The 24,199-nt window shown below is 37.4% G+C and overlaps 3 protein-coding genes and 1 pseudogene across 3 annotated transcripts; all 4 read right to left on the bottom strand.

Moving 5' to 3' along the window:
• Positions 1 to 10,204: 10,204 nt before the first annotated feature.
• LOC137723755 (protein TIC 20-II, chloroplastic pseudogene) lies at positions 10,205 to 11,045 on the bottom strand (annotated as a pseudogene).
• Positions 11,046 to 11,545: 500 nt separating this feature from the next.
• Positions 11,546 to 14,481, bottom strand: LOC137723756 (uncharacterized protein At5g01610). The gene is made up of 2 exons (XM_068462947.2): positions 13,890 to 14,481; positions 11,546 to 12,050 (listed from the first exon to the last, which is right to left on the bottom strand). The coding sequence occupies exons 1-2, from the start codon at positions 14,388 to 14,390 to the stop codon at positions 11,988 to 11,990; spliced, it is 564 nt and encodes a 187-aa protein (XP_068319048.1). The 5' UTR covers positions 14,391 to 14,481; the 3' UTR covers positions 11,546 to 11,987.
• Positions 14,482 to 15,165: 684 nt separating this feature from the next.
• LOC137722574 (uncharacterized) lies at positions 15,166 to 18,486 on the bottom strand. The gene is made up of 2 exons (XM_068461608.2): positions 16,285 to 18,486; positions 15,166 to 15,492 (listed from the first exon to the last, which is right to left on the bottom strand). The coding sequence occupies exon 1, from the start codon at positions 18,284 to 18,286 to the stop codon at positions 16,322 to 16,324; it is 1,965 nt and encodes a 654-aa protein (XP_068317709.2). The 5' UTR covers positions 18,287 to 18,486; the 3' UTR covers positions 15,166 to 15,492; positions 16,285 to 16,321.
• A 507-nt stretch (positions 18,487 to 18,993) lies between these two features.
• On the bottom strand, positions 18,994 to 24,099 carry LOC137722399 (glutamine--fructose-6-phosphate aminotransferase [isomerizing] 1-like). Its single transcript, XM_068461390.2, has 11 exons — positions 23,615 to 24,099; positions 22,451 to 22,623; positions 22,248 to 22,359; positions 21,533 to 21,678; positions 21,277 to 21,441; positions 20,792 to 21,143; positions 20,445 to 20,695; positions 20,252 to 20,366; positions 19,864 to 20,119; positions 19,611 to 19,779; positions 18,994 to 19,381 (listed from the first exon to the last, which is right to left on the bottom strand). The coding sequence occupies exons 1-11, from the start codon at positions 23,847 to 23,849 to the stop codon at positions 19,298 to 19,300; spliced, it is 2,058 nt and encodes a 685-aa protein (XP_068317491.1). The 5' UTR covers positions 23,850 to 24,099; the 3' UTR covers positions 18,994 to 19,297.
• Between the last annotated feature and the right edge of the window lie 100 nt (positions 24,100 to 24,199).

The following is a 24,199-nucleotide window of genomic DNA, read 5'->3' as shown; positions in this document are numbered from 1 at the left end:
GTGTGGTGACTACGAGGAAATTCAACGGTGTTCTGACAGAATGGACCAAATGAGGACTCACCTTCGGGTGTTTCATTTTAGAAGTTGTATATTTTAAAGCTTCCGAACTGTGCAAATGGTTACGTCACTCTCACGTGACGGCCAGCAAGCCCTCCTTCGGGACGGGGTGTGTCACTTTAGCCGTTGGATTTAAATTTGGGCTGTTAGATCTTTTTTTTACCGTTAGATTTGATTATATTCGATTTCAGTCGTTGGATTCAATGTATTTTAAAATACCATATTCTAAAAAAATTAAATTTGAATCTGGACCATTCGATTAACCAACGGTCTTTAAAGCCCAGCGATAGGATCAAAATTATAGCCGTTGGGCTTTTGTGGGTGGCCGACACACGCTTGACGGCGAGGCCCACCCCTGTCGGGAAACCTTTGCAAGCGCACTGCGTGGGGCGCGTTGGAGTGTGGGCGAGCCGAGACTGGCCCAACAACCTGCGAGTCCACTCACATGGGGGGAATTTGGGGTGGTATTTGGCCCAGCTTTGGCATTTGGCATTTAGCCCAAAGTTTTAGCATGGGTTGAAGAGTGTTTGGGGGGGGGGGGGAATTTGGGGGAAATTTTAGCATTTAACCCACCATTGGAGATGGTCTTAAGGAATATTTTATAAGGCATTTTGAAGCAGATTTCTGATTTATTCATCAACAAATGTGTATTTAGTAGACTATTTAAGTCGAAAACTAAAAGAATACTGAAAAATATAGTAGTGAGGCAAGAAATATTATTAAAATAGGGTTCCACCCTCAAGAATATTAACGGAAAGTATTACTTTAATTTTTAAATTTCACGCTGAGGCGAAGGTGAAAATAAATAGTTTGAACGATGAGTTATGTATTAATTTGTAAAAACCGACTAAAAACCACGATTTTTGTCAAAAATGCAAATTTTTGATATGGTAAGAGAACTAAAACAAACATAAGCAAAAAACAAAAACTAAAAAACTAAAAAGAAAAAATTGAAAAGAGGGGTTCGGTATGAATCTAGCGATTCATTCGTGAAACTGTTGCTAACACGGTAGCGACAGTTCTTGTGGACAATCGATATCAAAGTACTGATCGTATCCTTTTCTATTTCATTTATTTATTTGGAAGCAAGTTTATGATTTATTGAGCAACAAATGTATATTTAGTAGACTATTTAAGTCAAAAACTAAAAAAATAAGTGAAGAATATAGTAGCGAGGCCCAAAATAATGTTAAAATGGTGTTCCACCCTCAAGAAAATAACAAAAAGTATTACTATAATCTTCAAACTTCATGATGAGGTGAAGGTGAAAAATTAACAATGATTTATGTATGAAGTTGTAGAAACTAACTAAAAATCGTCTTTTTTTGTCAAAATTGTAATATTTTTATTTTCGCGAAATATTTTCGATGACCATTACGGAAAATTTTATAAGGCATTTGGAAACGGATTTACTGTGACATCCCACATCGCCCAAGGGAGTGATCCTTAAATGTATATTCCCATCTCTACCTAGCACGATGCCTTTTGGGAGCTCACTGGCTTCGGGTTTCGTAGAAACTCCAAAGTTAAGCGAGAAGGGGGCTAGAGCAATCCTATGATGGGTGACCCACTGGGAAGTTGCTCGTGAGTTCCCAAAAACAAAACCGTGAGGGAATGGTAAGCCCAAAGCGGATAATATCGTGCTACGGTGGTGGAGCGGGCCCGGGAAGTGATCCGTCCCGGGCCGGGATGTGACAATTTGGTATTAGAGCCTAACCCTGTCCACGTGTGTGCCGACGAGGACATCGGGCCCCTAAGAAGGGTGGATTGTAATATCCCACATCGTCCAGGGGAGTGATCCTTAAATGTATATTCTTATCCCTACCTAGCACAAGGCCTTTTGGGAGCTCACTGGCTTCGGGTACCATGGGAACTCTGAAGTTAAGCGAGTAGCGCGCGAGAGCACTCCCAAGATAGGTGACCCATCGGGAAGTTCTCATGTGAGTTCCCAAAAACAAAACTGTGAAGGCGTGGTTGGGGCCCAAAGCGAACAATATCGTGCTACGGTGGAGTCGGGCCTGGGAAGTGGTCATGCCTGGGTCGGGATGTGACATTTACGATTTATTTAGCAACAAATGTATATTTAGTAAAGTATTTATGTTGAAAATTAAAAAAATAAGTGAAAATTATAGTAGTGAGGCCGAAAACATTGTTAAAATATGGTTCCACCCTTAAGAATATTAACGGAAAGTATTAATTTAAATTTCAAATTTCACGGTGAGATGAAGGTGAAAATAAATAGTTCGAACGACGATTTATATACGAATTTGTAAAAACCGACTAAAAACCATCAATGTTAACCCACGTTTTTTGTCAAAAATGCAAATTTTTTATTTTCAGTTTTTAGCTTAAATATTCTACTAAGTATACATTTGTTGCCCAATAAATCAAAAAACGGCTTCCAAACAAGTTATAAAGTTTTCTTTAATGGTCTTAGAAAATATTTCGCAAAAATAAAAATTTGCATTTTTGACCAAAAAAACGTGGGTTAACACTCACGATTTTTAGTCGTTTTACCAATTCGTACATAAATCATCGTTCAATCTATTTGTTTTCATATTCGCCTCACCGTGAAATTTTGAAAATTAAGGTAAGACTTTCCGTTGAGATTCTTGAGGGTGGAACTCCATTTGACAATGTTTTGGTCCTCACTATTGTATTTTTCACTTATTTTTTTTCAGTTTTTGGCTTCAATATTCTACTAAGTATACATTTGTTGCTCAATAAATCATAAAACCGCTTCCAAACACCTTATAAAGTTTTCCTTAATGCTCGCGGAAAATATTGCCCAAAAATAAAATTTTGCATTTTTGAACAAAAAAACGTCACGATTTTTAGTCGATTTTACAATTTCGTACATAAATTATCGTTCAATCTATTTGTTTTCACCTTCGTCTCATTGTGAACTTTTAAAAATTAAGATAAGACTTTCTGTTGAGATTCTTAAGGGTGGAACCCCATTTGACAATGTTTTGGTCCTCACTATTCTATTTTTCACTTATTTTTTCAGTTTTCGGCTTAAATATTCTATTAAGTATACATTTGTTGCTCAATAAATCAGAAAACTGCTTCCAAACACCTTATAAAGTTTTCCATAATACTCGCAGAAAAAACTTTGCAAAAATAAAATTTTCATTTTTGACCAGAACATGGGTTAACATTCACTCATTTTAGTCGATTTTGCAAATTCGTACATAAATCACCGTTCGGTCTATTTATTTTTAGCTTCACTCAATGTGGAATTTTGAAAATTAAGGTGAGACTTTTCATTGAGATTCTTGAGGGTGTTTGACAATGTTTTGGTCCACATTATTGTATTTTTCACATATTTTTTCTTTTTTTCAGTTTTCGGCTTAAATATTCTACTAAGTATACATTTGTTGCTCAATAAATCATAGAACCGATTCCAAACACCTTATAAAGTTTTCCTTAATCCTCGCAGAAAATATTTTGCAAAAATAAAAATTTGCATTTTTTGACAAAAAAAAACGTGGGTTAACACTCACGATTTTTAGTCAGTTTTACAAATTTGTACATAAATCATTCGTTCAATCTATTTGTTTTCACCTTCGCCTCACTGTGAAATTTTGAAAATTAAGGTAAGATTTTCCGTTGAGATTCTTGAGGGTGGAACCCCGTTTGACAATGTTTTGGTCCTCACAATTCTATTTTTCACTTATTTTTTTAGTTTCGGCTTAAATATTCTACTAAGTATACATTTGTTGCTCAATAAATCATAAAACTGCTTCCAAATACCTTATAAAGTTTTCCTTAATGCTCGTGGAAAATATTTCGTAAAAATAAAAATTTTCATTTTTGACCAAAAAAATGGGGGTTAACACTCACGGCTTTTAGTCGGTTTTGCAAATTCGTACATAAATCACCGTTCAATCAATTTATTTTGACCTTTGACTGAATGTGAAGTTTTGAAAATTAAGGTGAGGCCTTCCATTGAGATTCTTGAGGGTGGAACCCCATTTGACAATGTTTTGGTCCTCACTATAGTATTTTTCAATTACTTCTTTCAGTTTGTGGCTTAAATATTCCACTAAGTATACATTTGTTGCTCAATAAATCATAAACCTGCTTCCAAACACCTTATATAGTTTTCTTTACAACTCGTGGAAAATATTTCACAAAAATAAAAAAAAAATCATTTTGACCAAAAAAACGTGGGTTAACACTCACAATTTTTAGTCAGTTTTTACAAATTCGTGCATAAATCGTCATTCAAACTATTTCATTTCAACTTCGCCTCACCGTGATGTTTGAAAATTATAGTTGTACTTTCCGTTATATTCTTGAGGGTGCAACCCAATTTTAACAATATTTTGGGCTTTCGACTTAAATAGTTTACTAAATATACATTTGTTGCTCAAAAAATCTTAAGTTCGCTTCCAGCTACCTTATAAATTTTCCTTAATGCTCATGGAAAATGTTTCACGAAAATATAATATTTGCATAAATAAAGGGTTAACACTCACAATTTTTTGTCGGTTTTTACAAATTTGTACATAAATCGTCATTCAAACTATTCACCTTCGCCTCACCGTGAAATTAGAAAATTATAGTAATACTTTTTGTTATATTCTTGAGGGTGGAACCCCATTTTAACAATGTTTTGGACCTCCCTACTACACTTTTCACTCATTTTTTTAGTTTTCGATTTAAATAGTCTACTAAATATGCACAATAAATTGTAAATCCACTTCTAAATGCCTTCTGATAATTTTTCTTAATGCTCATGGAAAATATTTCGCAAAAATAAAAAATTTACATTTTTGACAAAAAAGTGGGTTAACACTCACGCGTTTTTTTTCTTCAGTTTTTACATATTCGTACATATATCATCGTTCACACTCTTTATTTTCACCTTCGCCTCCTTGTGAAGTTTGAAAATTAAAGTAATACTTTCCGTTAATATTGTTGAGAGCGGAACCCCATTTTAACAATATTTTGGGCTCACTACTTATTGTATTTTTCACTTATTTTTTCAGTTTTCGGCTTCAATATTCTACTAAGCATACATTTGTTGCTTAATAAATCATAAAACTGTTTCCAAACACCTTATAAAGTTTTCCTTAATGCTCACGGAAAATATTTTGCAAAAATAAAAATTTGCATTTTTGACCAAAAAAACGTGGGTTAACACATACTCACGATTTTTAGTCGGTTTTACAAATTCGTACATAAATCATTCGTTCAATCTATTTGTTTTCACCTTCACCTCACCGTGAAATTTTGAAAATTCAGGTAAGACTTTCCGTTGAGATTCTTGAGGGTGGAACCCCGTTTGACAATGTTTTGGTCCTCACAATTCTATTTTCACTTATTTTTTTAGTTTTCGGCTTAAATATTCTACTAAGTATACATTTGTTGCCCAATAAATCATAAAACGGCTTCCAAACACCTTATATAGTTTTCCTTAATGCTCGCGGAAAATATTTCGCAAAAATAAAAATTTTCATTTTTGACCAAAAAAACGAGGGTTAACACTTACGGCTTTTAGTCATTTTTGCAAATTCGCACATAAGTCACCGTTCAATCAATTTATTTTCATCTTTGCCTAAATGTGAAGTTTTGAAAATTAAGTTGAGACTTTCCATTGAGATTCTTGAGGGTAGGACACCATTTGACAATGTTTTGGTACTCACTATAGTATTTTTCACTTCTTTCAGTTTTTGGTTTAAATATTCTACTAAGTATACATTTGTTGCTCAATAAATCATAAACCCGCTTCCAAACACCTTATAAAGTTTTTCTTAAAACTCGTGGAAAATATTTCACACAAAAAAAAAAAAAATCATTTTTGACCAAAAAAACGTGGGTTACACTCACAGTTTTTAGTTAGTTTTTACAAATTTGTACATAAATCGTTGTTCAAATTATTTCTTTTCAACTTCGCCTCACCGTGATGTTTGAAAATTATAGTAATACTTTCCGTTATATTCTTGAGGGTGCAACCCAATTTTGACAATATTTTGGGCTTTCGACTTAAATAACAAAAGTCAACACTTTGTCTCAAAGGGTATTTTCGTAAATTTGCCTTTTTAAAATTATAAAAATCATAATAATTGGGGACGGATCGTTACATTCTTGAGGGTGGAACTTGTTTTTCACAATATTTTAGGCCACATTATTATATCTTTCACTTACTTTTTAAGTTTTGAACTTAAATATTCTACTAAATACACATTCTATTGCTCAATAAATCATAAAACCGCTTCCAAATGCCTTATAAAGTTTTCCTTAATGCTCGTAGAAAGTATTTTGTGAAAATAAAAAAATTTGTTTTTTTTCACAAAAACACGTGGCACTCACGGTTTTTAGTTGGTTTTAAAAAGTTTGTAGTTAAATCATCGTTCAATCTATTATTTTCAACTTCACCTCCTCATGAAGCTTTGAAAATTAATCTAAGACTTTACGTTGGTATTCTTGAGGGTGGAACCCGATTTGACGTTGCTTTGGGCCTCACTACTATATTTTTCACTTATATTTTTAGTTTTCGGCTAAATATTCTACTAAATATACATTTGTTGCTTAATAAATCATAAAATCGCTTCCAAATGCCTTATAAACTTTTCCTTAATGCTCACAGAAAATATATCAAGAAAATAAAAAATTTGTATTTTTCACAAAAAACGCGGGTTAACACTCACGATTTTCAATTTGTTTTGCAAACTAATGTAAGACTTTCCGTTGGTATTCTTGAGGGGGGGGACCCGTTTTTCACAATATTTTAGACCCTACTACAATATTTTTCATTTCCTTTTTTAGCTTTCGGCTTAAATATTCTACTAAATATACATTTGTTACTCAATAAATCGTAAAACCACTTCCAAATGCGTTATATTGTTTTCCTCGATGCTCACAGAAAATATTTCACGAAAATAACAAAATTTACATTTTTTCACAAAAAACGTGGGTTTACACTCATGGTTTTTCAGTCTCTTTTGCAAATTCGTACATAAATCATCGTTTAACTTATTTATTTTCACCTTCGCCTCACCGTGAAGTTTTGAAAATTGATGTAAGACTTTTCTTTGGTATTCTTGAGGGTGGAACTTGTTGTTCACAATATTTTAGGCCACATTATTATATTTTTCACTTACTTTTAAGTTTTGGACGTAAATATTCTACTAAATACATATTCTATTGATCAATAAATCGTAAAACCGCTTCCAAATGCTATATAAAGTTTATCTTAATGCTTGTAGAAAGTTTTTTGCGAAAATAAAAAATTTTCTTTTTTCACAAAAAGATGTGGGTTAACACTCACGATTTTTAGTTGGTTTTAAAAAGTTCGTAGTTAAATCATCGTTCAATCTATTATTTTTAGTTCTGCCTCCTCGTGAAGCTTTGAAAATTAATCTTAAGACTTTACGTTGGTATTCTTGAGGGTGGAACCCGATTTGACGTTGCTTTGGGCCTCACTACTATATTTTTCACTTATTTTTTTAGTTTTCGACTAAATGTTCTACTAAATATACATTTGTTGCTCAATAAATCGTAAAATCGCTTCCAAATGCCTTTTAAAGTTTTCCTTAATGCTCACAGAAAATATTTCAAGAAAATAAAAACTTTGCATTTTTCACAAAAAAACGTGGGTTAACATTCACGGTTTTCAGTTTATTTTGCAAACTAATGGGAGACTTTCTGTTGGTATTCATGAGGGTGGAACCCGTTTTTCATAATATTTTATGCCTCACTACTATATTTTTCACTTACTTTTTAAGTTTTTGGCTTAAATAGTCTACTAATATACATTTGTTGCTTAATAAACCGTAAAACCACTTCCAAATGCCTTATAAAATTTCCTTAATGCTCACGGAAAATATTTAACAAAAACAAAAAATTTGCATTTTTGACAAAAAACATGGGTTAAAACTCACGGTCGTGCAACCTGGTGGCGCATATGCCATTTTCCTGTCTCTTTGCGGGAGTGTCCTTCAAGGGGACGGCGTCGCTGGCTTCGCCTTCGGCGAAGAAGAAAAGGTTAATGAGTAGGTAGCCTTCGTTTTCGACCTCAACACAAGGGTAAGTACTATTTCCTTATTAAACTTTTTCCTTTCATGACTGAATCTTCTTCTTGCTAACATGCTTGTTATCCTTTCATCTTTTTGACATGCCTTGTTCGTGCACTACTAAGCACTCATGTGGTTCTTTAAGGAGATGAAGCAGAGCACCAGTCACGAGCAAGCCTTTGGCGTAGATGAAGAAGGCCTTGAAGGCTAAGGAGCGTGAGCTTGGGTCGTCAAGCCAAGCGGATGAGGCTACCAATTAGGACAACGCTCAGCTAAAGTGGATTGAATAACTTGGGAAGAAGCTGAGTGAGGCTGCCTCCAGCAAACTCCAAGTTGTTTTTGAGTTAGGAGAGGCCAAAAATGCCATTTAGGCCCTTCGCTGCCGAGGGGAAAGGGGGGCGATGAAAATGACACCATGTCTACCAGCAATTTGGACATGGATGATTTTTTGGCACTCCTGAGGTCGTCAACTTCTCCACCTGCCTTCGCCTCCAACTACATGAAGTTTTATAAGAAGTTGAAGGTGGCTCACCTCGTCTATGATCTGGATATCGGGTGTGACAAAAAGGAGAATGAGGGCTCCAAGCAGACGGAGCTGAGGATAAGGTTCTTGTGGTAGAGGAGCCCGCCACCATAAACCTTGCCGCTTTGCAAGTTTGCAACTCTCCGAGCTTACTGCCGAGCTTGGCCTTGAGCCCGCCAACGCCCATCCAGCCGACCCCGAGGTCAACCCTTAAAAGCACGATGCCCTAGCCGCCTATAACTTACCAGACTAGTCCCTCTTATTTAAGCCACCAGTGTTGTTTTCCTTTTAATTTTTCAAGTTGCAGACCAATTTTTTCACTTGGGGTGGTAATAATTTCTTATTTGGACAATGCCTTATAAGTCGTTATGTTTATCATATGAAGTATGTCTTTTATTTCTTAACGTGGTGTGGTTGCTTGACGAAATATGGATTAATTTTAACATGACACTGATAAGTAAGAAAACATGGGTTCTTTTATCAAGAAAAACTTGCTTGAGTTAAAAGAAGAATGTTATTGATCCTGGGGCAATCTGCTTGAACTAGTCTCACGCCTCCACTAAAGGTGGTCAGGAAAAGATGACACTTAGTGGCGTCGCTATTTTCCCGACCTTCCACGACATAGATGAAGCCGTTTAGGTGGTCGTACGGATTGGTAAGTCCTTCATAACTTTGCATCTTGAAAGCCCGAGTGTCACCGCTTATTGGTTCATCGAGTAAGGCTTCAAAGCACGGGAATGCAACTTCCCCTTCTGAGTAGTCTGGATTCTTGGGTCTGGAGGCCTTTTCTATACCCCCCCAACCGGTCCTAAACGTTCTTCATTTCGTCGCCCATCACATCTCAAAGTGTGAACCGTAAGACGGGGCGGCTCTAGGGTTCTCGTTTGAGTTATGGATGGCTGGCTCGGCAGTTTACGCCTCATTTTCCCAAGCGTCTTCCTTGGTTTATGACTTCGCGAGCATCCTCACCCCTACTTCCAACGTCTAAAGAGAGGTGATGACCCACATGAGTTGGGTCGCACGGGTGGTCCACTATCGAGAGTTGTTTTCTATCCTCTCGTTGGTCTGGGTGATCTGCTCCAAGAGTTCGGCATGCTTCTCCTAAGAGAGACTGTTCTGGGCATGAAGGAGGTTTCCCACCTCATTCATTTCCCCCATGCCAGCTAATATGTTCTCCATCTTCTCCCACAAACTAGCTAGCATGGCCTTTTCTACTCTCCTTCCTCGCTTACTAGCCCCTTATAGGCCATTGGATAGGGTTTTTTCCTTCATCATTCTACTTGTCGTGTTTCTCTGCGAGTGTGTCTGACGGTTCGCCAATGGGCGTTCTTAGAACTACTTGGTAAAAAACTCAACCAAATTACGTTGAAGGGACTGGAACTTCAAATATCAATCCCTTGACCTCTTAATTAATTAAGTTGCCAAGATAAGAAATGCACCACCAAACAAATCAACAGACCAAAATTGGATTTGAAATTGGTTTCACAATGGAGCAAATAAAATTATGAAATGAAATTATACAACACAAATGCCATACCTAAATTGGTACAAGTTGATTTTTTCAAATGAAAACTAATGAAAATGGTTTGAAAATTTTGATTTTTAACGATAAGGATAAAAAAAAAGGTAAAATGAATAGTACCAAGATTGACTTTTTAATGTAAAAATGTGATTTTTCATTAAAGTAAACAGTACCGAGAGTTTTTTGTTAAAGTTCTCTTTTTTCAAAGCTGCCGACCAGCGGCATCAGCAACGAAGGGCAGGTACGAAGTCCGACCCAAAATACAGCTAACCAAACCATAAACGGAGTAAAAAGACGCTGACGAAAATACCATTATGTCCCCATACCATGAGCTTGTACCCTAACCCGGACTGAAAATCCTCTGGACGAGCAACGGCAGCACCAACACCACGTCCAGTATCACCGCCTATATCGCATTGAACTGCACATAATGGTTGAAGTTTGGGTTTTTAACGATGCCTAAGTAAAGGGCGAAGAAGGCCATGAAGTTCGACTAAGGGTCAACAACAAGATCAAGGGTTCCAAGAGGAGACCCAATTTGGTAAATTGCACAAACAAGTAGCGATCGTACTAGAGGGAGTTGAAGAAAGGAAAGGTGTAAGCGACGGCAGAGATCAACCGATCTGTGGCGGGGGTTGGGTTTGGATTTTTGGTTGACAAATTGAGGAAAGGAGAGTGACCAGGCGTACAGGGTTAAGGGGAAGGCGCGCCAGCAGAAGGAATGTAAGATTTGGGGATTAAGGTTTTAGGGGTGGTGGAGAGGTGGAGGAGATAGGCCATAACCACTAGTTGCAAGGTTTGAGTTGCGAGTTGCTTTGTGTCGTGTGTTACAGAGTGAGAGAGTGAAAGAAAGATTGAGCAATGGGCTTGGATATTTTAATAGTCACTTTATTTGGCCAGTAATTGAGGCCCAAGTTGAGCCCAAGATTCACTAATTCAACAGAGACCAGATTAATTAAGGCCCAACTTATATAGAAAGAATTTACTGCCATCATGGAATCCCGGTCTAATCATAAAAAAAAAAACAAAAAAAAACTTATACATAGCAATGTATTATTAGACCGAAACGCCACATAGTGGTGACCTGCTTTATGTAAGTCATTCTCTTCTAGTAGAGATGAGCCCAACGAACACAATGTGGTACAATAATGTTGACTCCTATAATACTAAATTTTAATGCCATAAACTGCCAAATAGGCGACCCCAAGCCAACAATGATCCCCACTTTGCAAGGTGGGTGGGGGGCGTCTACTGTAGCCAGCCTTACCCTTACTTTGCAAACACAAAATTCATGCCATAAACTGCTATGTTACAAAATTTTCAGACTTGAAGCTACAAAATGTACGGACATAAAGAAATAATATGTAAAACAAAGGAAGGGAAAATGCAAACATATCATGCCTGCTGTAAGAACTAAAAGAACTAAAAACCTCAACATATATTATCACAAAAGAAACTCAATACACAACTCATGCCATTGTATCTATAATATGTAAACTTAAAATGATATAACAATTGACATAAATTTCAAGAAAACTAGTCACCCAAAACCAACCACCCGATCCCATCCCTCCCTGTCTCACCCTACTAAATGTATAGATCCTTTAAACTTCATTTTCTCTTCCATACTCTCTCTCGTCTTTACCAAAATTGTTCTAATTTTCCCCACAAAGACACAAGTTTCAGGCCAACATGTACATACATACAGCATAGCAAGCAACCAAGCACACATACATAAAGCTTAGGACCTGCCAAACTAGAACCTTTGACATCCACTTCAGAGAAAAGAAGACCCAACAAGAGCTTATAAAGTCCCCCAAGTTGATTGAGTTAACTTCAATCATATCTCTGCCTGCACAACCTATGAATCGGCCCTCAGCTCACTTTTCCGACCAACTCGATACCCAAGATTCAGTGATTCATTCTGCACAGTTTTTATTCAACAACTTTAGCACCAGCTCAATTAGACACAAAAAAATTTACTTGAAAGCAGTACTAAGAAAACATCGACCTGCGTGATAATTAGTGACATTACATAATCCATAAAAGCAAGAATCAAGCCATAAATTTAGACGCATCCACTCAGAACTATCACATGCTCTATATGATAATCTCGTCTACCAACAGTTGACACGGTAAGAGAAGAATGATATTTCTTAAACAACACAAAATATCAGCATAGAGAAGTTCAATTGAAGAATAAATAGAATAGTATGGGTAAGTACTAATCCGGACAAAGATCGAAGTGCCTCAACCAATTGATACTGCTTGGGTTCGCAATAATGAATCCTTGCAATTGAAGACTAGTTGAAAATCTTAAAAGGAAACCAAGATAACATCACCAGACAGAAAAAAAGAATTATATAAAAAATAAAAAAATAAAACACTTGAAATTTTAAAAGAAGAGTATATTCATGTAACGTATCGGCTCCCAAGAAATTTGTCTCGATAAAAATTCCTGTAATGTTAGTTTTCTGTCGCACAAAGATAAGTATACAATTGAAAATAATTAAACCTCAAATATTGTCCTATACTCAATGAATATTGAATAATACATAAACCCTAGGCACAGGCAGTCAACAATCAGAGCAACAACAAAACTTTACGAACCGTTAGAAGCTACTGAGAATGTATTAAATGATTTCACAAGAATGAAATCTTCAGCATGGATTTAAAACACAATTGAAGCTACCGAGGATGTATTTACCTCAACTGGACATAAAACACAGAGAAAGGAGGCAAAGCAAAACCCAAAAAATTAATAGGGAAGAATGTGCCGCATATTTAACGCAGGAATCAAGCGTGTCCCAAAAGCTCCAGTTACTAAAAGAGTCAACAAAAACTTCATACGCCGTGCTACGCAGAGTTTGTGAGTTACGTGAAATTCTACAACCCACCATGTTCCATTAAATTGAATCCCTGTAGACTCGTGTACACTTTACCGTTTGATGAGTCCACCACCACCACCGCTTATACTACTACCACCAACACCACACATGATTGCTCGCCACCATTTCGGATATTGGAAGTTTGAAACTAATAAAAACGCCCATAAATCAGATCACTAAGGTATCGTTTGGTAAACATGATTGGATTGGATTGGAATGGATAAGACACTATTTTTAAAGGTATGCTGAAAAACGAAATGAAACAATTGTGAGCAATTTAGAGGTAGGAGAAGGATTACTCAAGAAGAAAAGTATTCCATTCCAATCCTTCCCAAAATGGGAGGATTAGATGGGAAAAGTTTTCTTTATGTCTCCTCTTCTAATCCCCAGGCCTCACAATGAAAAATCATTCTCATCTACCTTCAATATGCCTTGAAATTCGAGGGTTATCCCTTTCAATCTAATCCTTTCAACCAAAATGAGCCCTAAAATGCTCATGAGAATCCATACAAGTCTATTACAATCCACTACAATCTATGATAAAAGTTTGTCACAATAAAATCCATATAGAATTCACTCAAAGTCCATGTGGAGTCCATGAAAGTCAATTGAACTCCGTCAAAATCCTTTTAAAATCTCAACTGAATACACCCGCTAAACCTAGGGGTTGGTCAGTGCCGAGTTGTCCCCTCCTCACAAATTGTTTCAACCTATGAATTATGCGTGTTCTATCTTAACTAATGAATGAATTGAGAAAGCATAACATAGTTCCTAAGCAAAACATAATTAAACCATAGTAAATCCTAAAATTGGAAACCTTAATCAGATCAACAAAACCCCAGGACACAAAATGAAGCAGATTATAAGAAATTTACCTCGAACGCGGCAGGATTGAAGTTGGGATCAGAAGGGTCAACGGCGGTGCAATCAGGCGGCGATTCGAAGAGGGAGAGAGAAAACTGCTTGTCAACGACGCCGACATCGAAATAAATGAGGCCGGAGCTGGGCACATCGACTCTGATCCCCTTGACCGGAAACCAGAGGAAGAGCTCCTGAGCCGACACGCCCGATAAGTTGGCGATTCGGCCGAAAGACAGAAAGCCGGAAACGTTAAAATCGTAGAGCACCTGGTTCTCGAACTTGGCGTGACAGGGCTGCTCCAGCAACACTCGGAATTCTCCGGTGGTGGCGTTGAGAGAATAGTCGGTGATGCCCTTGGGGAGGAGACCAATCGGCAGGCCCTGTTTCCGCAGGTGGTCGTAGATGCTGGACGACGGAGTTCCGCTGGCGGGGAGGGGGAGGAGGAACGCAACTACGACAAGGCAGAGGATCGAGACCCATATTTCAGAATTTAGGGATTTTGGAAAAGAACCCATCTTTCCTTGTTACCCCTTGTTCTGTGATTCCGGGTGAGATAGAGGAGAGAGAGAGCTTCTGTTTGTGTTTGTTGATTGGTTCTGATTGTTTAAGGTTTTGAGGGGTTTTTTTATTTTTTTATATTTTTTTAAAAAAACTAATAAAAAAAATTTTGAAAATTTTGAATTTTAACGATAAGGACAAAATAAATGATAAAATAAATAATACTAGGTTTGACTTTTTAATATAAAAATATAAATTTTTTATTAAAATGAACACTACCGTTGATTTTTCGTTAAAACAACCTTTGTATTTTTGTGAGAGGGGGAAGTTAAAAGAATGCAGGCTGGAATGGATTGTTATTTGGGTTTATTGGTTAAATGGACTTTCACCACCGTAATACAAGAAGAAGCCAACCTCCTAATTAGTTTTTATCATTAACAAACACAACAAAGAAAAATGATTTCACTAACAAATAACAAATTATTTTGGCGTGTGAAAAGGAATTTATGAAACATAATTTCTCATGACTTTTCCTGAAGAATATAAAATAATTTTACTATTACCATGTTTTGTAAAAATAGAAAAGTGTACATAAAAAAAATCTCGAGACGAGTTAATATTTTTATTTTTGTGGTATTTAATGAAAATAATATTTGTCGTAAAGACTTGTGATTAATGTTAAAAATCTGCAATAAAAGACGGGAAAGAAAGTGATTTCCCATTTCCATGCTCTATTTCCAACATACCAAACACAAGCAGGTGTATCGGGAAGAAAAATGGTGTGGAGATCACTTGTGAAAACGTAAAATAAGAAACTTTCAATTTGATTGTACTGAAAACTTCCAACAAACACAACACATGAACAAGATGATACATAAGAAGAAACCTTTGGCAGCCGCACATCGTCGAATAGCTGTATTCAACAACTGGAAAACAACAATGATGTAGTTTATTCAGATTTCTAAAACCTAAGTTTACATAAAATGCAAAATCAAAAGGTGACAGTCTCAATCACCAAGTCTTCCCTTTAACTTGTTCTGAAGCGGTTAGCCTCTGCTATGTTATCGACTCAACAAAACCCTCGAGATACTTCATCTTCTCAAAATTCTAGTCCTCCACCTGTGGACATGAAAACCAATCATCTAACGCGTATGATTTCAACTGAAGTCCAAAATGATTCCATAACATTGAAGGAAATCACACACATGCAATGAAATATTTACCACCCAAATATATATATATATGAAAGCAAAATAAAATACGCCATTCTTTTGGCTTAAAATATCATGTGTATAAGACTAAGGCTAAGAATTCACCTAGCTAACAAACAGGAAGTCGTATAAAATGATTAAACGACCGGCATAGTTTCAATGAACACAACTTGGGCAAAGAAATATTATTTATTAGAAATGGATAGGCTTCTATACATAAGTTTATATATGTGTATGACTATGGTTCCCATCACTATACTCAATCATGGTTTTCTTCCAGTCTTGCTTTTCCTTTCCTCAAGCATAATAGTCTACGGTGTAACAGTGATAATATTCACCAGAGTTCAGAGTGCCACCGTCACACAGTTTCTCCTTCCAATGTCCTAACCCACTCAATGTTCCATACAATAGTACATGCCACCCAATGTATTATACTATCAGATTGTGTATCAACAACCACTTTCCCCAAAAAAAGTCTGACTTCGACCAACAACGTGCAATTTTGCTACAACACTCCATACACATAGTTATTGCTACTCTACAAGGCAATAACAATTTTTCTCAGTAACCACATCAGAGCTTTAAACCAATACAAAAACATACCATGCAAAAAAGGGAGAGGGGAAAGACAATATCAAACAACAAAGTAACAAACACTGTATGATATAAGCTTAAGGTTATAAGTTTGTGAAAGAATCACCTGTCTAATGCTCCAATTTAACTAGTGGTTCAGATCACTACTTTCCTTTTTTCTTCGATTTTACAGGTACCACCCCATATGCCATGAGCCTAGAAGCTGGTAATTTTCTTGCAGCTTGGTGACGCCTTCTTCTAGCACTCCTCGATTCTTTTTTACCACCATTTGAGTCCCCTACTTGTTCTTTCCCATGTTCCAGGGCACTCATTGATGATTGCCCTGTGGCAACCTTTGATAAGCTTGAATCCTTAGCTGCATCACTTATTCTCAGCTTCTTGCGATTCTTTTTATTACCCACATTTCCTTGTCTGAAAATCTCTTTAGCTTTCTGCTTTATCTCCATTCTCTTGTTGTTGGGTACCTTCCACTCTTTCTCTGTGTAAGGAGCAAGCTTCTTTAAAGACACATATTGATTCAACTCCTTTTCATCCATCGCTAATATCTCGGCAGTAGTCAAGCCATATCTATTAGGTTTTATTTTAGCATACTTGAATCTTGTCTTCAAGTCTCCAATTGTATCCTCATAATCCAACTTATAGTACTCATCCATCATCTCCTTCTTAGCTCTCTCCAATAAAGCTAATTTACGCTTTTTCCCTTGTTTATCTTCCTCACTCATTTCTTCTTCTTCTTCTTCCTCTTCCTCTTCCTCTTCCTCATGGTCAAAAACATTTTCCTTTTTCCGCTTCAAAACCTTCTCCCTGGCAGCTAAGAACCCATCACTAGACCCAACGGTATCCCAACCTTTAGGAAGCCCAAGCAACTCATCCTCCTTATCAAAGTCCGGTTTCTCAATCTCATCATCCTCCTCCATATCACTATAACGCTCTAAGTCAGCATCCTCTGCCTGATAATACTCCTCACCAAAAGCCTTCTTCATCATCCGATCATATTCTTGGGGATCATATTCCTTCTCCAACTCCTTTGGATCAAATGTAGACTCCTCGCCCTCCTTAAGCCCCGCAATCTCCATTATCTTCTTAACCTTCTCGTCGTTCTCCTTCTTCTTCAAATTCTTCAAATGCCTCAACTCCTCCTCCCTCTCCAACCTTGCAATCTCCATCCTCTCCTCCTTGCTCTTCCTCTGCTCCTTCCTCGCCTTGACCTTCTTCCTCACCGACCCCTCAACTTGCCTGGAATGCCCCATAATCCGATCACCTGCATTCTCCTGGAACCTGTACTCATACTCCTCCTGCCTTTCGATCTCCATCTCGTCCTCGGACACCATCTCCAAATCCTCCTCCTTTAGCTCGGGATCCTTATCCTCCTTCCACAGCTGATCCTTAAAGAACTTCTTGAGAAACATAGCATTTTCATCCGATTCAGGGAAACACTCATCCAATGCCTTCTCATACTGATCATTATCAACAGTATCATCATCATCATCATCATCATCCCCCGCAGCATTCTTATTCTTCTCTATCAAAAACTCACCATCATCATCATCATCATCCTCCTCGGCTGCAGCGGCCTGTAAGAATTCTCTCCTTATCCGCTCTTGCTCTTCGTTGTAAACCTTACTGTTTTTATCAATGTTCTTGTCATCCTCCTCCGCCAGTTCCGGGCCATCCTCCATCAAATGCTTAGCATTAACATCTTTCAAGTACATCTTCTTCTTATTCTTTGCCTTTCCCTCTCCTCCATTGTTTCCAATAATTTCGGTTCCATCAGAATTAAACAAAACAACATCTTTGTTTTTCAAGATAGGGTCTTGCTTTTTTACCTTGAGCAGACCATCCAAAAATTCCAATTCCCTCTTCTTGGAATTCGCCACATGGACATAGTCGTCGTCCGATTCAAAATCTGGTTCAGAGTCTGAATCTTCGGAGGGGTCAGCCACGAGGCCTCGCTTCTTCAGTTCCTCGTAGCGTTGGAGCTCCTCCCGCTTCTTGTTGTGTTCGTACCTGCGAGCGAAATCTTCATTGATTTTGAGCTGCGGAACGTCGTCGTTTCCGTTTTCGTTCTCGGAGTCGCTTCCGCTGTCGAGTAGTTGAAGCCCGCCCATATTGTTTCCGCCGACTATCTGAGTGGCTGCTGCTTCTTCTTCCTCAATTAATTTCTATCTGAGTCGCTGCTGCTTCTTTTTCTTCAATTAATTTGGGGGCTGAGGCGGTGGCGGGGGTTTTTAGTATTTAGGGTTTCAGAGCATTCGACTCCACAAGCTTTGCTTCTGCTTGGAACTTGAAAAGGACTCCCCTTTTATATATTTTTTTTTATTTAGGACCGAAAATTATAAATTCCACTCGTTTCTTATTTTTGTTTTAAACTTTTGCTGGAGGCAAAATGAAAATCACTTTTATTTCTTCTCAAGGCATCTTAAGTGGAAATTTTAAAACACTTAGTACTACAATGTAGTGGTATTTCTGTTTACTTAAAATGAGAGATTTTAAGTTCGATTCTTCCAAATGCGAATTTGAATCACATTATTTCTAAACCATTGTGAGCTCGATTCTCACCAAAGACAAATCTGAACCACATTATTGTTAATTCATTGTTATGCCCATCCTTTTTTCTAGATAATATCGCTTTTTCAAAAAAAAAATTGAAATTTTAAAAAATTTTACTCGAAATCTCAAAAACCTATACAATCGTCCTTATGTTCCTAGCTTTGGAAAAAAAATAATTCTAATAATGCATATTATGACAGTTGGTATATTGGGTTATATTCCTGCAATTCAAAATAAATAGGATAGAGAAATCTGAAAAATAAGATGGAGAAATCTGAAATCATGTTAATAAAAGAAGGTAAACAAACTCGGTAGGAAGAGGGAGGAGGGTCAGGGCGGTTAGTATTGTTCCGACTTCCTAGTACGAAAAGATTTACAAAGCCGAAGACGTACAACCTCAGCAGCATCACACATTACCAACAGCATACATATTACGGCCTCGGCAAAATAATCTCTAAAAAATAAGGTGTTTTTAGCAGCATTACATTCCGCTAAGGTCCTAAAATCCTTCTTGGCATAATTTAGAAACGCACACAAGTATACTCAAGTATGTCCATCCTGAAACTTCTTTACTGCGTAGTCACGCTCTTCGCAAGATTCCGCGGCTGATCCACGTTAAAACCTCTTAAAACAGTGAGATGGTATGCCAACAGCTGCACCAGGAAGGAAAACAAAGATATCAGATGTACGTGGGAGATCAGACAAGTTCAAAGGAATAACTATCTATCCATCCATCTGTCTATACATTGAGTCTTACTATATACTTAAAAAAAGTACAAACAGCTTAGCATTAAAGTCCGGCATAAGAAGAAAACGCAGGACCTCCAACCCAAATACTGATAATACTTGCAAAATAAAGCCCAAAGAAAAATAGATAAATACCTGCAATGGAATAATATTAACCACGGGTTGAAGACAATCCTCAAGCTGAGGAACTTCAATCACTCGACAAGACCCCCCGGGGCACACTGATGCAGCATCTCCCTTCGAACACATTACTATGAGTCGACCTTTACGGGCACGAAGCTGCTGAATAACTGATTGCTGCTTACTGTAAATCACCACAGGTCGTTAATAAGAAAATCAGGTATGTTTTCAAAAGCATGTAACTGCTCCCAACTGTGAAAGGACAAACCTGAAGCAAGCATCACGGGTGGCAATCACAAATGTAGGGAGAGTTTCATCAACTAAAGCCAAAGGACCATGTTTCATTTCACCCGCTAGTATTCCTTCACTGTGCATAAGGGCCACTTCCTTTACCTTCAAAGCGCCCTCTAGAGATGTTGCGTAGTTGTATCCTCTCCCAAACACAAGAAGTGACTGATGAGCTATCAGTTCCTGTGCAAGATCCTTCATCATCTGATCAAGCTTCAGGACCTCTCTGACTTTGTCTGCAAAGAACGTAAAGGACAAACCGACAGAGTCATTTTGTAATAATTTCTTACAAGTTACTTCTTGGAAAACAGACTGACAAAGAAATGCACTGCAGTTGACATGGTAAGAAGAGAAAAACTGGAACTTACTTGGCAACTCAAATAAACCGTCAATTATAGCCTCTCTTCGTGCTTGATTGGAAATTGTGTCACCTCCTATAGCTAGTGCTAGCATAGCCATCACCACTATTTGACTCGTGTATGCCTGTCATGATGATGATAAGACAATCAATTTAAAACACAAAATCAAAAAAGCAAGAATAGAATAAAGTAACAAACTTACCTTGGTGCTTGCCACACCAATCTCAGCGCCAGCATTTATATGAACACCGCAGTGTGTATTCCTGGCAATAGCACTATCAACAGTATTTGTTATGCCAACGCATAATGCACCATTTTCTAACGCATATTCCAAAGCAATCAGAGTATCTGCTGTTTCACCAGATTGACTGACAAAGACAGCTGTATCTTCTCTGTATATAGGTCCTTGCCGATCCAACAAATCACTAGCAATTTCCATTGTGACAGGAATACCTATAATGTTTATATGTGCAGCAAACCAGAAAAGAATCAGAACTATTAAGTTATTAACAATCGGAAAATGATTTCTGACAGACAAAAAACACTGACCAGAAAGTTCTTCCAAGATGGGTCTTGCAGCTAAAGCAGCATTGTAGCTTGTACCACAACCGATGAAAACAATTCTCCTGCTTCGCCTAATTGTTTTAAGGTGATCCTTCAGTCCACCAAGGAGAACAGTCTTGGCTTTGCAGGAACCTCCACGTAAAAGCCTCCCCCTCATTGTGGTAGTCAAAGATTCAGGCTGTTCATGAATTTCTTTCTGCATATAATGTTTGTAACTCCCTTTGTTTATTTGTTCAACCTCCATCTCAAGAATGGACAACGCTCGTTGTACTGATGCAACTCTTGAAAGTCCACCATGCTGTCCTTTATCAAACTTCAGGATAGAAACACCTCCATCCTGAAACAATCACCACAAAGAGGAAAAAACAAAAAAAACTTATATGAATACAAAGCTCAAGTTTCCCCAAGCATCATGCCAATATGGAACTGCCCCATTAAAACATAATAAAAGACAATACTCAAATAAGTACCTTCAGATGTACCACTTCACCATCCTCAATCACCAACACCTTTTTAGTGTGTTCAACTACAGCATTGGCATCACTGGACAAAAAGAGTTCTTTAGCATGTCCACTTTTTGAAAGGAAATTATCATCGTGAAATGCTGATCCACCGCTAGCATTTTCGTTAAATTCCTAACAGAGAAACAATAGCGTCAATGCAAAACTATAGTGGGCACTTAAAATTAGCCAGAATTGTGAAACATTAATTCCAAATGAAGCATACTTTGACACCAAGGAGCAACGGACTGCCACGCTTGCAAGCAATCAACTCATTTGGATAATGCTGGCTTTTAAAAATCAGGGCATATGCACCTTCAAGATGCCTCATAACCTCAAGCACAACTTGACTAAATGTGATAGTCTGGTCACCTGAAAAATAAACATCACACTCTAACATCACCCTAGATTGTGATTTAAGATTTATGTGAAACAGTAAAAAGTATTCAAACAATTCAATCAAAGGAAAATGCAGTTTATCAGTACATGCAGAACACAATGATTGGCCTTATACTGCCCCCAACAACAGTAAAATGAACTCATCCTAAAAAAGGAGGAAATAAATAAATAATTGAGTTGATCTGTCCACTCCTATCCTACAAAAGCACTTTTCCTGCCTTGGCTACTATGTTTTTTGGGCAAATATGGTAGGAACATATGAGCTTCAGGGTGACAAAGAAGCTTCTTGCCTCTAAGAACAATTCAATAGACAAACTTTTTTAGTATTCCAGTAATAAGTTCTGTTCTAATTGACAAGCATAGAAGACAGTCAAAATATCAGTTCACAAATTCTGAAACGATAACTGAAAGTAACATAATTATATGTACTTTATAAATTGCAATTCTACATTTACAAATATAAATTTTGAACTCCAAATTGTAAGTTATACTTATGACTCAAATGTTTAATTACTTCTAATCATAATCATATATAAAATTACCTCCTCCTTCTTTAGCTTTATCATAAACATATTTGGCAAGCTTTGGAATTACTTCTGTGTCTGTTTCAGATTCAAAGGTGAATCCGTGCCGAACTAGTGATTCCTTTAAGGCCTGAAAAAGTAAACAAGGGTGTTTAATCCAGAAGCCAAAACAACAATCAAGAGAAACATAACAAGTTTCACCACAGAAATCTTAAACAAACCTCATAATTAGTGATGACTCCATTGTGAACAACCAAAAATTCATTTCCAGAACCAGAGCTCTGTGGATGGCTGTTCCTTGGAGCTGGCTCTCCATGAGTGGCCCACCGGGTGTGTGCTATTCCAGCATGGTGAGAGAAAGATTCTTCCAAACTTAAATCTGTTTCAGCAACCTCTGGATTTACAAAAATCAAAGTTAATTCTAGGAAATCGGGTAAAAAAAAGTGTGACATACACTACTATGAGCTTGAGGGGGGGCTAGAAAATTATTAAATGGATACAAGTTTGATATACAGTACAAGTATGTAATCAGCGTTCCATAAGCATTATATATAGGGGCACATTCTTAGTAGTGAAAACTCTTCAACACCCCCGAAACTTGAATTCAAACTCCTATTACCCATATTTATTTATGGTTTCAAGGGAAATGTAATTAGTAGTCCCCATAAGGTTGTCCGAGGACAAAGTGAGGTTGCACAATGTAATAAATGCATAAGAAGGGAAATACCAAAGAGACCGACGTTAAAGAAACTACTGCTAGATATAGAAACCTTTACGCAAAAACTGAAAAAGTTCCAAATTCTAAACCTTTGATGTGCTCTTTCTTTTTTGCATTCCAATTATCATTCGGTAGGTAATTATAAGCTGGCAATGTCTGCGCTACAAACCCCACCCCACTAACAACTTCACCAATCATACTTCATCGAAAAGGAATGAAACAGAGCTATTCAAACTACGACCATTACTACTGGGTTAACCCGCCAAATTAACCGTGACCACTTTAACTGGGTCAAATTTCGTTCCAAAAAGAGTTTACCGTTAATATTCTACACCATTTTCCCAGCAACCAAACAGACGTACAAACAAATTATCCCGACTACCAAGTTAACAACGAAACTTCATTGAAGAAGAATGAAACTTAATTGAAAAAAGAATGATGCAGAGCAATCCGAACCACGATCATTCTTACTGGTTTAACCCGCCAAATTAACCCAGACCAATTTTTCTGCGTCAATTTTATTTCCGAACAGAATTTAAATGTTAATTTTCTAAACCATTTTCTCGGCAACCAAACAGAATGCAGAAACAAACAAACATGGAAAAACAATAGAAAATTTGAGAATGAAAGGAGTTACCTTGGGATTACCAAAAAAGAAAGGAGTTACCTTGGTAGACGGATTTGACGAGGGTCTCGATATTTCCCTCCTGGCGGAAAACGAGGGGGGGAGGCGGGGAAGATTGGGGGGTGTTTGGATCGAAGGAATAAGAACGGTCGATTGAAATCCCGGCGGAATCGTAGCCCCGGTATTCCAGACGCCTCAGGCCATTGAATAGCACCTGCAGAATGTAACGCCTCTCTCTGTTGACGTTGTAATTCAGATACGCAAATATCCCACACATTTCTGATTTCTCTCTCTTTCCTCTTCTCTTCTTCTTCTTCTGCGACTTGTTCTGGGTTTTAGGGAGAGAAAGAGAAAACGAAGGAAAGATCAACCGTTAAATTTGACCTTTGACTTTCTCTTGGCATTTGAATTTTTAACTTTATCGTGTTCGTGGGATCTGTAAAAATGGACTGACAATCTTCTCTCTAGAAGATTGAGACACCGCAGAATGCAGATTGCAGCTTGGGTGGGTGAATGTATGGTTGTTATATTGGAAACATCCCAAGGGTTATATTGTCTTTTACCTTCGCATCACTGTGTTACGGTGGCCTCATTTCATTGGCTTGCAACATACATAGGCCACCAAGC

This window comes from Pyrus communis, chromosome 4 (assembly GCF_041283825.1).
Source record: "Pyrus communis isolate YQ-2024b chromosome 4, ASM4128382v1, whole genome shotgun sequence".
Taxonomy (NCBI): domain Eukaryota; kingdom Viridiplantae; phylum Streptophyta; class Magnoliopsida; order Rosales; family Rosaceae; genus Pyrus; species Pyrus communis.
Note: the sequence above shows the minus strand (reverse complement) of the source record. Positions and strands in the feature narration are given on the sequence as shown.